This window comes from Lepisma saccharinum, chromosome 3 (assembly GCF_977018435.1).
Source record: "Lepisma saccharinum chromosome 3, izLepSacc3.1, whole genome shotgun sequence".
In the NCBI taxonomy this organism is placed as follows: domain Eukaryota; kingdom Metazoa; phylum Arthropoda; class Insecta; order Zygentoma; family Lepismatidae; genus Lepisma; species Lepisma saccharinum.
The window spans coordinates 136,664,975-136,679,063 of record NC_139231.1 but is presented as its reverse complement, the minus strand read 5'-3'; the positions used below and the strand labels follow the sequence as shown (position 1 = coordinate 136,679,063).

General features: G+C 36.7%; 1 protein-coding gene across 1 annotated transcript; it reads left to right on the top strand.

Annotated features, from left to right (window-relative positions):
* The first annotated feature begins 1,203 nt into the window (after window positions 1–1,203).
* Window positions 1,204–13,027, top strand: LOC145986023 (1-aminocyclopropane-1-carboxylate synthase-like protein 1). Its single transcript, XM_083120196.1, has 9 exons — window positions 1,204–1,485; window positions 4,264–4,467; window positions 5,116–5,280; window positions 6,806–6,963; window positions 8,153–8,288; window positions 8,875–9,016; window positions 9,313–9,489; window positions 11,111–11,227; window positions 12,541–13,027. Exons 1-9 carry the CDS (start codon window positions 1,480–1,482, stop codon window positions 13,017–13,019), a joined length of 1,584 nt encoding a protein of 527 aa, XP_082976322.1. The 5' UTR covers window positions 1,204–1,479; the 3' UTR covers window positions 13,020–13,027.
* The last annotated feature ends 1,062 nt before the right edge of the window (window positions 13,028–14,089 follow it).

The following is a 14,089-nucleotide window of genomic DNA, read 5'->3' as shown; positions in this document are numbered from 1 at the left end:
TTTGTATCTTTGGACCTACGACCGTCAGCAACATCAAAAGGTAGTAGTATTATAACTTAAGCATTTTCAAATTAACAAAACCATGTATGTATAAGTACAAATTATACAACTCTTCCTCCATGTAAAATCTGGTTATGAATCGTTGATATGGAATATGCTGCTTGAATTTTGTAAAATCGTCACATTAACTTTCATAATTTAATCTGGCAGATGAATCACAATTTTGATAGTCTTACATAAAGAAATAAATTAAACGCTCTTGTGGGACAACAGAAAATAAGTAAAAACATTATAAATAAGTAAAAAAATCATTATTTTTTTAGGAATAATGGGGTTTAATTTCACAATTACGTAATATTATATTTTTTCTAGATTCAATAAATATTGAGCATATTAGAATGCACTGTACTAATAATGATGAAAATTATTCATAAATTATTTCTACCAATTCTCACTAAAATATACATGCATTAAAATTTTTCGGATTAATTGAATCATACGATGTTTCAATTAATATCATGTTATGAAATAGAATTAAAGTAACAAGGCAGCAAACTGCAAATATATATAAAAAAAAAACAAAAAAAAAACACACTGCATGATTTGAAACCACAACCTTCAGATTGTAAAGCAAAAACAATACCATTCGTCTAATTTGCCACAATACGTGCCAGTTATAAATAGAATACATACGTGATTTTAGGCTTGAACTAGGAATCAAAATATACTGATTTAATAGTTTGCAGGCTTTTTGTTTTTTTAGTTACGAAACTTGCCTTGGCACGTTATTTTGTTTAATGTGTGACACAAATTGCTTAAAACAACGGCACAAAATATTAATTCTGCACATCTGTAATGCTGAAGCGTGGCCTTGGATTACACATTACAAAACTTGCATTTCAATCTGAAAATCAGCAATTTCAAGCCCCTTGAAGTGAAAACCTCTAAAGAATTTTAGTAATTACGAAGTATAAAGGAACTGGAATATCAAGATATAAGCATTTCTGATCTCCATTTCAAGTTTTCACTTTGTGCTCTTTCTTGATATGTGGATAATGCAACATTTGATCCCACGATTTGTCATCAGATCGCATGCATTTTGAGTAAACAAGCTTACAACCCAACCTTATATAATTCTAATAACCTTGGAAAATTCCCTATTAAATGGCAACACTGATAAGAACGTGCTACAGCTGTAGGCAGTGTAAGTTCAGAAGTTATGGAGCTATACATCATTCAAATCAGCTATTTTGTGTCGGAACTATTCTCATTTTTGTACGTAGGCCGTAAAACATGCTACCTCCATTAAGAAAAAATCATTAACTAGTCCAAATTTAGAGAAGTTACCAAATTAAATCAAATACAGATAACGGCTCTACCCGAATATATAAAAATGTCTTGTTATAAATCAAAGTATTTTGTCACAATATTGTCTGATATAAAGTTTGGAGAGAAGTGAAATGCAAGGGATTAAATTGGATGAGCGTAAGTGGACCTCATATATTATAATCCAAGTTGTTAAATGTCAGGAAGTTAAGCTCATAGTAGGTATTGTAACACTTTTACTTGCTGATGAAAGCCATCATTAGCTTATAAAAATATATATAAACGCTTGCACCACGAAGTTAGAATCTGAGTTTAGCAGCTGCAATCATAACATTCATTGATCGGTGTTATCATCTCCCAAGTCTTCAAGATGCTTCCACTGATATGTTTGTTTGCAGGGATCGTGTTCAGTTTACCAGCAATCAAATCTCAGGTTTGTATTAGTTAACTTGATTTAGAACAGTGGTTCTCTTTTCTCAACATTCGTCGATCGCGACCTTGTAAATTATTTTTTTTTAAAAGTCGGTGCCCCGATCCAAACGACTTTACTCGTCATTACCTCTCTAATTTTTAAAATTTGCTCATTAATTAATATGTGCCCTTGAAATTAAATATTAATACATCAATTATGGCATAATCATAAAGAGTATTAGTTTGTTTATATCTAGGCTTGTTGACAAATATAAAATTAGGTTTAAATTTGTTTTTACCTATTGGATCTAATGGATCTTGTAGGCAGGGTTGTTATAGGTTCAGGAATTTAAAAAAAAAGTCCAGGAGAGAAAACCGTAAAGAACCTTTTTATCTGTAAAGTATTTCAATTCAGTCCAGGAATCTTTTTTTTCCAGATCGATTTAAATACGGTCCAGGAACTTTTTTTAAATCGAATAAAACGCAACTTGTACCGAATTTAAATTGTGCGAGAAGAAAGGTTCCGGTCCTGCAGCGGAACCCAATAGAACCTATTAGAATTTATGCTTCTAGGTTCTTCAGGCCGACCTCATCAGAATAATTTGGTAAGTGTTGATTTTCATTGACATTTTTAATTTTGAACAGCGAAAAAGTCCAAAACACAAAATACGTAGTTTCTCATAGAAGTATTGAAAGTAGCTTAGCGTTCGAGAGCGCACGTGCTCCGATAAATGCAGGTGCATCTGAGCAAACTCTACATTAGTGTGGTCAATCTGGACAGACGTGAAGTCTGTCTCAAGGTCGGCCGTTGCGAGAGAGTTTGTTTCCCGTCAGTCAGCAAATGCGGAGATAATACCTTTCAAAAATCATTTACGTTTGTTCCATTTCTCTCGTCGCCCTCCAGCCTTCCTTGTCGCTATCAACCTAAGGAGTAAAGTTGAAGTGGCGCTAAATAAATCATCCATTAAAGAATAAAATTCCATTGCGGATGGCAACACTACTATCCACTAGGGAACTGGTTGAACAAGATAACAGTGAGTCCAACGTAAAACTTGTTTGATTGTGACGGGTTATCGGGAAGCAAGTGACAAGTTGCATTGCACCGAACAGTTCATTACCGTACAGTCACAATGGATCCGGTTTCGGTGGAGGTTTTACGCTGTCGTGTTCGGTCTTGTTCGACACGGACATTCTGGCGAAGTGGAGGTCACAACGCATCAGGAAAATCGCCAGTGTGGTGCTAGGGTTTTGCCGGTGAAATGTTACTGGTGGAAAGTTGGTTAATGAGATTTGGAAGATTTCTCTTATACGTATATACGCGTATAACGCTGAATTCTTTCTGTAACGTTGAATTGGTCAAGGAGGGAATAGTCACCCTGAGTGGATGTATCGACCTCATTGCAGAGAAATTTTTTGGGACCGAAACGTCTATAAAGTGTCTCAACCTTAAAAGTCAGTATGGAAGTAAATGGAGTACTTCCCTCTCTCTCTAATACATGAGTTTTGCCAATATCTCTGCCCTTCTCTACCACCGCTACGTTGCGAGATGTTACAAAATTTACAAAATGTAAAAGTAAAAAATTTCAAACAGTGAAATCATTATCCTGTAGAGTTTTTTATGCTCTATTTACTGACGGCATTATATAACCTGTCATAAATTCATGTGATCTGAATTTTTCATAATTATGCAATTTTGCAAAACGCTTAATTTTTTTCTAGTAAATACTTCAAAAGCCATAAATATCAAACCACTTGAACAACTTCGCCAGTTTTTTTTCTACTGGATCTATGATGTTTGTAGATATGATATTCTTCGCTTGAGTGAATTAATTTGCTTACGAGGGGAGTTATATATATACATTGGATATTTTGTATAAATCATATGACCGTAACACGAAAAAGTTGGTTAGCGAGAAACATTTGGTGTATTACACATATAATGCAAATGTAAAATGGTAAATAGTTACGTCGAAATATAAACATTTACATGCAAATCTTGAGGTACCTATCGTTTCTTTCCCCAAAATGCATCAAATACATCGATTTTGATGATTTCCTATACGATATTAAGGAAGTAAATTTGTCGCAATCATTAGCGATTAACAGCGACTCGATGAGACTCCGTTTGTTGCTCTGGCAACGCCGCGCTCCATTTAACCCATACTGACTTTTAAGGTTGATACGCTCTATAGTATAAGATCGACCACAAGGAAAAAAAAAACCTTGGGACGAAAAGTCCCCGCGCAGCTTTCCCTTCTTCCCTCCACCTCGGGCCATAAGGAAGCATGGTCCACTCTCCCCCTCCCCTACTCGCGGGGGTACGGTGCACAGGAATCGCGGGTCTGCGCAGGTTGTTTTGCTCGTGGTTCCACTATAGGCTATTTTCTCTGTCGTGGGGTAAGCGAGTTCAAGGTAACCAACGACAAAAGGATAAATATTTCTAACGTGTACGGGTTATTTAGTTGACTATGCTAACTGTAATATACTCGCTATTAAGCCTTGTCTAATAAGTTTCGCCTTTTCTAGGAGCTCATAAGGTTTGACGAAGCAGACACTCACTTAGGGGAGGAACTGGTACTGAAAAAGTTGAATGACGAAGCCGACAAAGTGAGGATAACACACGAAGACCTGCATTACTTTGATTTCACAGGCGATTATGGTCAGAAAGCAATCATAGCTGATTTTCTGACCAAACATATGAATTCTCCACAACCAATAGACCCGGACAATGTAAGTTTGTAGCCCTTGCACGATATTTCTATGAAAAATGTATATAGTGTATTTTCCATAAACGCATTCTAAGCCCTATTTTGGATTCTTAATGGCTTGTTGAGATGTTTGTAAAATGTATACTATACTCCGTCCCAGCTAACTGTGGAGCAGGCAAACGAAAGCAAGTCTCTGCGCAAGTAGTGACGCGAGACAGCTCCACCAATGAACACGTGAGAGGAATGGAATTGCGTGGAGTGGGGGAAAGCGACTGAAGTTACCAGCCTTCCCATCAGGGTCTACCGCTTCGCTCTGGCCAATAGATTTCCCTCGCTTCTCTGACGCTATGCGCAGCCTAGCTCCACAGTTAGCTGGGACAGGGCATAGCTCTGATACTCTTAACAGAATTAATTTTTTTGGTAAACACATGGTCACTATCTACTTCTGGCTCTCACAACATAATCAGGAATCCTTTTCCTGGGTAAAAAATATTTTGTGTAAGGGATATCCGTTACAGATATGCGCTTGTGTGTAACGAGTTAAATAAACTAACGTGTCTAAAATTTGCATGTTGTTTGTAACAGTAGTTATTACGAAGAGCTTGTCTCCGAAGATTTCGTTGTTTCTTTTCCTTTTCGTTTGACAATGTTTTGAATCAAACTTTTACAGGTGTTCGTATTAAATGGCGCTGCGTCGGTTTTGAATTCCATTGCCAAGAACTTGTTCCATCCCGGTGACGTTGTTCTTGTACCAACTCCAGTGTTTCCAGGGATACCGAAGTACGTCATGAATAACACAGGGATAGATGTACAAGCAGTGCCCCTAAAAGCCAGGGTAAGTGAAAAATTGATTTATTTGAATGTACTTCGGCCTTCACAGTGGCTCCATTTAGACGATATTTTTTAGAAAATAGATGAATTTTTGATTGTTGAAAGTGAAAACACATTGAGAATCAAACCTAAATGTTCGTTGATTCAAGGTAATAGCCGTCACTAATGTAAACCTACACTTTGCAGGAAGGCATAAGGGGGAATGAGGAGGTATGGCTCCACATATTCACGATCTCGGAAATTTGTGCAGGCACTAACGTACGCAGGATTTTGTTTTTCGGAAAAAGCTGGAATTGTAAAAATGAATGAAATATAAAATATTTCACAATTATCACCTTTAACCTTCGTTTTAAAAGCTTTTTGCAGACGAGAACGGTAATCGGAAGTTAATTTAAGGCGAGTTTGCATTTACCACTGGCTCGAGTTCCTTACTCAGGGTGCGAAATCAATGAAAATTGTTGGGGGGGAAGGGAGATCTTAATCTACACACACACACACACACACACAGATATATATATATATATATATATATATATATATATATATATATATATATATATATATACATACATACAAATATATAAATATTTATACATATAATACATATTTATAATAATAAATATATAAATTATGATTTAAAATACATTATTATTATTATTATTATTATTATTATTATTATTATTATTATTATTATTATTATTATTATTAAGAATATACATATACTTTTATATATATCAGATATTTAAAAAGTAGCAAACTAATTCCTTTACTGACTGGTTAAGGATGTCAATAATGGCAAAATTGTTTAAATATTTTTATAATCTTTTTTTTTTGTTTAGTTTTTGTTTTCTATCAGTATAAATCAATTAGATTTCATAATTATATTTGTCTTGCATTGTTATTTTACCTTTGGTATGAATATATTATATCAATATAACATTTGTTATTGGTGTAAGTTCTGTTAATGGTCTCTTGAATGAGAGAGAAAGTATGCAACACTCGCAAACATATTACTTTTTGAAGCCAAGACTGTTGGTGGGGGGAAGAATTCCCCTTGTCCCCCCAGGATTTCGCACCCTGTTGCTTTTGTTTGAAAGATTTGATTTTCTCAACATTTCTGAAAGGGCTATAGCCCCATGAGCCCCCCCTGTCGTACGCAGGTGATTTGATCAGCACCACGCTCCGCCCGTCTTTGCCCCTAGGTACTATTAGAGGTCTAAACCATATGTACAGTGACCGGCAATAAAAATGGGACTCATAGATCCTGAAATACTTACTTCCCTGCAAGGCGTTATGTGTGTTGCATAACTCTACGGCGGTGGTACACGTTGCCATTGAAAATTTGCTATTAAAATCCACTTCTCGCCGTAGAGGTATGCAACACATATAACTCATTGAGCGGAAGCGAACGTTTCCTATCTAGGTGTCTCATTTGTATTGCCGGTGAGTACAAATAGCCTATTTCTTACAAAACAGATATCATTGAACTGTGGTTTCTCAACCTTTTTTGGCATATTTTTACCTCGCAGGAATATAGACTCACAGCCGGCGAAGTGGAGCAGAGGATATTGGCATTGAGAAGCTTTGGGAAGCGCGTGAAAGGGCTTATCCTTACCAATCCCAACAATCCACTTGGTGACGTGTATTCCAGAGAAACCATTCTGGATTTAATGCAACTGTGTAAAAGGTAAGTTGATGGACGAGACATGAGAATTGATTGATTGATTGATTTGTTGTTTTAAGTCCACTTTATGCACAGGAAGGCTAATCGGGACTGGACCTACAGTTTAAAGTGGGATCCGAACCACTGTGCCATGTGCCTTCACCGGGTATCGAACCCGGCGACGATTACAAGGCGACGACGTTACCACTACGCCATCGGGGAGGCCACCTACATGAGAATTCAATTTGAATTGGTTTAAGGTTAGTGAAACAAATAAAATCAATTTATTTACTTTAATAAATGTTTTACTTCTTCCTTTACATAAATTGCAAAACCGTACTTTAACTATTAAAGTTGTACGCTAACACCGATTTAACCTGACTAGTGAACCGAGAATAGTTGTTTCCGAAGAGATAAAATATCTTATACCAAAAAACCTATAAAGTCCTGTCTTGGGAAAGGAAGTAGAGTAGTGGAAAAGCCAGACGCTCCGATATGGGGTGGCTCACTGGATGACTGTCAAAGATTTAGACTGGCCACGTTTTCAAAGGAAACATTGTTAATGTGTGAATCAAACAAGGATAACTATGCATAAATAAAAATTCTGCTAATTCAAGCATTGCATTGAAAATGCGCTAAATTTGAAAATTTTAAGTTGAGACCTCCATGATTTAGGGATTAAATGAGTGAGCTCCATAACCAGATTCGGGTTTCGTAAGGTTTACCAACGTATTCATTATGGGCACTCTTGTCCACACTTGACGCACCCCCTGAGGTACTGAGAACACACTGCAACATGCAAGCCCAGATATGTATATGTGAAGGCCTGTGGCTAACATCATCGTGGAGCTGCTCTATATACATTTTCAGTTATAACTTTTAGACCACGTTATGTCATGTGGTTAATTATATATTCTTTTGAAAAAATACTTTACCACCTTAAAAAAAATATCTAATTGTTTTCATTTTATGGGTTGTACCCCCCGAAGTCCCACAAATCCGGACATGATAATATACACCCAGATAGATTGCACCAATTGTTAATACTGTACATCATGAGATACGTTATCAAATATACAATCTGAGCATTGTAATTGTAATATGAAAACTGCAAGAAGATGGATGAAGCCATAGGATCCGAGCTAGAAGTAAATATTAGATATTCAGATTAATGACAAGGTCTTTTTAGCAGCAAATTTGGTTTCATTTTCAGGTACGACATGCACTTTATCTCCGACGAGGTGTTCTCCATGTCCGTCTACGACGAATCTGTGAAATTCGAAAGTGTACTCAGTATTGTTGAAATTCCGGATCCTGAAAAGACGCATGTTGTGTGGGGATTGAGCAAGGTACCTTTTTATTTTCTAATAATATTGATCTTCTTTTCTTAAATTGTATGACACTATTATACGTTACTACAATATTTATGATACTTTATTATTAAAATAGTACAGTCTGACAGTTAATTTGAATTTGAACATTATCGGATTTGCGGCTATGAAGGAATTCCCTGAACAAATGCAAGATGAATGAGTTGGAGTTCGAGTTTTTGTTTTAAATACACTTTATGCGCAGATAGGCTAATCGGGATTGCATCTACTGTTTAAAGTCGGATCCGAACAACACCTGGTATCGAACCAGGGGCCCCGCAAAATGAAAGCACAAATAATAACAATGTTTTTGATTGATTCATTTAATTATATTGTTGTCTCACACATTATCGCCGTTATATCTTCTTAAATCAGCCTTGCTGGTCTACCTCCAGCTGGTCTCGCTTGGCTCTTCTGTAAGTTCAAGCTTATAAACAAAACCTTGATGGCAAGAAAATCACGATAGCATTATTTTATCGTTAATAGTCCAAAGTTGGATTCTAGAAATTTCACCCCATATTCATATCTTTCTCATCCCAAGATTAAAGAGAACACTTTATTTCAGGCACTGGGGTTAGCAGGGTTCAGGATTGGAATCCTCGTCACCTATCATAGAGAACTTCAGAATCGTCTTCGAAGAGATGCCCAGTTTACAGCCGTCCCTCGCTTAATGACTAAGCTAGCTCTGACAATTCTCAATGACTATGGTAAGTATGTAAGTTTGATTAACACGCCACGTGCTACACTGTTAGAAGTTACCGTAAACTTTACATACTCTACCAATTAAAACTTAATAGTCTGGGTGCTTTTAGTGTTTACTTCTCTGTTCTGTAGCTATATTAAGTAAACACGTGCAAATATCCTTCAGTATATTTTTGTTTCATTTACACATGAGTGTAAACCTTTTGAGCTCATGATTGAAAATAAATGCACGTATTGTTCAGATCACAGACCTCTAATTAGGTACCTAGAGATAAATTCTTTGGAAATGTTTCCATTTCAGATTGGGTGCAAGATGTTTACATCCCCCGGTCCCTGCAGATGTTAAGAACCGCAGCAACGCTCACACGGAAAGCTTTGGAGCCTTTCGACGTACATGTCAAACCAGCGTCTGCAGGCTTTTTTCTGTGGGCGGACTTTGGCGAAATAATGTTACAGAGGAACACGACATGCGAGATGTGTAAGTTCACAAAATGCAGTTTCTCTATTTGTAAGCTTATTTTCATTAGTTATTATTTTCTTTAAAATATATGAAAGAAGTCTAAATTTAAATGGATTAGAAACCTGGTTTAAATTGTGACGGTCCTGTGAATCCGCACAATATAATTATATGTTTATTGAAATTATTAATTTAATATTATAAAAATCACTTTATATTAACGTTTAAAAAATGTATAATTATTACTTTGTACAACGTTCATTATGTTTTATGTTATTCATTGCACTCTACGCTGTATAAACGAGATATTTGGAATTCTAACGTTGCTATAGCAACGAGAATCAATAGTCATTATGTGGTAGTGTGTCTGACAAAAATGGAAATATAGGTAATAGTGAACTGCATATTGCTTAGTTATTTCACTAATATATAGACCTATAGAAGTTGTATCTTCACCTTCGCGTTTTAGTTTCAAATATTTATGAACTAAATGTAATCGTGCAAATGATTGACTTGTGAATGTCACAGTATAATTGGTGGTCCAGTATTGTGGAACGTTATCAGCACGATCTTGAGTGATGTGTTTTGCGTGTTAACTTACACCATTGTTTTCGTGAATCTAGTTTGTACATAAATTTCTATTATGTACGCATCAAGTAATCCTTATAATCTGAGATCCAAAACAAGTCTTACAGCTAGATCTATCAATTGTGGTGACGATTCTGATGAATCACAAAATAAGAATGGTGCCATGAATATGGTGAAGTGCTGCAAAGATCCCGATAAGGAAAGGTTGGTAGCTTGTGAAAATTGTGGCCATTGGTATCATTTACAATGTTTGGGTTTGTCTGATAAGCATTGGGAATTATACCAGTTAAATGAAAATTATTTCTGTAGAGATTGTGATCCATCTTATGATCCGTTCAGTATTGAAGCTTTTGTGCAATGGAAAAGAAGTCAAGAAAATGTTCAAGAAATTGACATTCGTCCTTCTGTGTTGGCAGAGACGTCAACGGGTCAAAGTAATGTTCCTTTTCAAATGTTTGATCTGCTGGCAGAGTTAAGAAAAATCAGCGAGTCACAACAGATGGAATTTACAAAAATTAGGGAAACTCAAAAGCTCGAGTTTACAAAAATTAGGGAAACTCAAGATTCTATGAGGCAAACTCAAGAGTCTCAACAGCTTGAGTTTACAAAAATCAGGGAAATAATGTTACAGAGGAACACGACATGCGAGATGTGTAAGTTCACAAAATGCAGTTTCTCTATTTGTAAGCTTATTTTCATTAGTTATTATTTTCTTTAAAATATATGAAAGAAGTCTAAATTTAAATGGATTAGAAACCTGGTTTAAATTTTATAACGTAATATAACGTAACGCTGCATCTAAGAGTTGGTGATTATTTCCTGGTGTACCTCATAACATAGATTATGATAGCTACCAATAATAATTGGAATGAAGACAACATATACGAATAATATATAGCCCACATTCAATCATAATCATCTTTATTTAGCTGTTAGTCTTTTACTAAATGGACATGAACATCGTCAAGAAGCGTGTATTCATGTAATAAACTATATTATATTTAAATGGTTATAAAAAATTGTAACAACACTAATTGTTGATTCATAATTTCAGGCATGTTCAACAAATTTAAGGAGTATGGAGTTCTCTTGAACAAAGGTTCCACCTTCTTCTCGAATTACGGCTGGTTTAGAATTACAATTGTAAGTGAACCAGAGGTTTTGATAGAAGGTAAGTTGCTTTTTTGTATTTATTTACAAGAATGATATTATTTTTCGAAACGTTATATCAAAGTAAATAGTATTTTGCTACTGCAGTTCTCATGTTCAACAAGTGATAAAAATACACTTCATATAATAACTGAATTAAATGCGGTTACGATTTGCCCCGCAAATTTGTTTGGTGAAACACTTCTGAATATGAAGGAAATGAATAATTTATTTACAAAGTTTTATTGTGCTGATAAAGACAAGAAATATTCATAAATTTATCTCCAAAATCACCACCGCATGTGCTCAAGTGTATTTATTTTGGAGTACCTCGGGCATAAGAATATAGGCTACAGTCTTCAACAGTCATGACAGATTTTCCACAATTTCTTTGTTCAATATTAATTTTAAAAAATTATATATATATTAATCTTCATTTTCAACTATAGAGATTTACTTTGAACTCTATTGCCTCTATATTTTTTATATTTGAACAATACGATGTTAATTATAAATGAATGAAAACTAATGTTAATTTCTTTATGGTCATCAGTTAAAAACAAACCCGCTTACATTTCCTGCATGAAATACCTTACACGATTGATTGAGATTGAATTGTTGTTTTAAGTCCACTTTATGCACAGAAAGGCTAATCGGGACTGGACCTACAGTTTAAAGTGGGATCCAAACCACTATGTGCCTTCACAAGATATCGAACCCGGGACCCCTTGATTTCAGGGCACCACTGCGCCATCGCAGAAGCCGTATAACTTACACGAGGTAATCTTGTCTAGAATAAGGTAAAAGTATAAAGTTCCACGTGCACTTTGCACCATGCCATGGGTCATATATAGAGGGATGTGTGGGTATTCTATCGATCTCGGCCATTTTGGAGCTGGCCCCCGTGGCGGAGTAGTTAGCACATCGCGCTACGACGCCAGGGTTCCCGGGTTCGAATCCTGGTCTGGGCATGGATGTTTGTGAGTGTCCATTCATCATTTTCATCATATCATCACTCATCCCCATCTTCGCAAATAGCTAAAAGTGGCACAAAAAGCGAAGTAAAATAAAGCAAATCAATCAATCAGCAACTTTGAAGATGATGTGATCAGCACTACGCTCCGGTCACCGAGCCCCAGAGCCGATTGATGTGGGGGGGACAAGGCCGGAAGAATTCCACCTCGGATTTCCCGCGTGGCAGTCAGACGCCCTACCCACTAGACCACCGGGGTTCTTGTCTAGAATAAAGTAGCGTAGTAACTGGGATACTTCCTTAAATAAGTAACTAACAAAGTTACTTTTGGGTCGAAGTAACTGCAACTATTATATTCACAGGTTTAAACCGGTTGGTGGCAGCACTGACGTATATAAAGCAAGCCAGGGAAAAGATAACGCAAGCGCAAGGACACCAGATGCCATCCGGGTGCACAGCAATGTTGATGCCACCGCATTCATCGATGAATAATGAAGCACAATACAACGAACATCCAATGTTCCAACCTTCTGGAGATATTGGTTCAGGATCGAATGCTATGAAACCGGTTTACCAACCGGATGGATCTCACTTCAACCCGTTTCCCCAATTCCTCCAAACCAACAACATCCAGAGCAACTTTCAACCCCAGGTTTTCTATCCCAACCCACCGGAATCGTCGTCCGAAACTCAGAACTCTGTAGGCAACCCCATGGCTACTGGAAATCAAGGATTCTTCTCTTTCGCCAACAAGCCTTTCTCTGTCGGATCCTGGGTTCTTTCAAGAGCGCTGAATCTCTTGTTTTCCACGAACTGGAACCCTTCTGCTAAGGATCGTTGAATCGACAATACCAGAAAAGTGAGTGCTTTGTATGACTTTTGTAAGAATTAAAATGGATGTTATAATAACAATGATCTTGCATTTTTCTGTCTTTATCCTTATGTCAAATCAGCAGATTATCCAGAAAGAAAAGCCTCCTCGATGACGGAGTGGTAACGTCGTCTCCTCGATACCCGAGGCATGTAGTGGTTCGAATTCTATTTTACACTTTAGGTAAAGTCCCGATTAGCCTATCTGTGCATATAGTGGATTTAAAATAAAAACGCAAACTCCATAAAGAAAACAAATAGCATTACATTTATACTTTGCTTCAGTGTTTACCAGTAGCGGCGATTGGATGCCAAAACTGGGCTGGGAGGAGGGCAAGTCAGTTTGCTTTCCTTTGTAGACAAAGCTTAACATTAAGAGGCCATAGTGGCAAAAAGTGGGCGGAGCAACTGCCCCCCACGCCCGCACCTAATCGCTGCCACTGGTGTTTACCATTCAATTGAAACATTAAAACAGCGGCTAAACTACATCAAGGGCACGGAGATGAGTAAGTGTAGAATAACGTTATAAAGCAAAAGTCTGCATTACCAGTAGAAAAAAAAACAATATAGCAATAAAGAGATTACAAATGTTACAAACAATTTTAATTATCGTTGTGAGAGTAGAATGTATGTAATAGCTTAGATAAATTGAACCGATGCATTCTTGCTCAATGTCAAACACAACGGAAGTAGCCGACCTACGTGGCGGAGTGGTTAGCACAGCACATTACAACGCCAGGGCTTCCGCGTTCGAGTCCAGGCTTAGACATGGCGATAGGTGTGTGTCCCTTCATCAATGTTATCATATCATCACTTATACTTGGCAATTAGCCAAAAGTGGCAGAAAAGCAAAGTCAAATACACCCAGATGTCACGGTATCCAGTGACATATGAAACGCAGTTCGATATAAATTATTTTTGTTTAGTGATTCATTTAATGTTCAAATATAAAAGTGTGAGGTTTGATTTATTTTGTGAATAAATTTGGATCCGAGCCAGTCGTCGGGAGTTGGGAGACGGGTTTTTCCTGAGTGACAGCCG

What these genes read in the sequence shown, in the direction of transcription:
- LOC145986023 (XM_083120196.1), top strand. An exon ending in AACCAATAGACCCGGACAAT is followed by an intron (nt 4,468 to 5,115) that starts GTAAGTTTGTAG and finishes AAACTTTTACAG; the next exon opens with GTGTTCGTATTAAATGGCGC. An exon ending in GAACACGACATGCGAGATGT is followed by an intron (nt 9,490 to 11,110) that starts GTAAGTTCACAA and finishes TCATAATTTCAG; the next exon opens with GCATGTTCAACAAATTTAAG.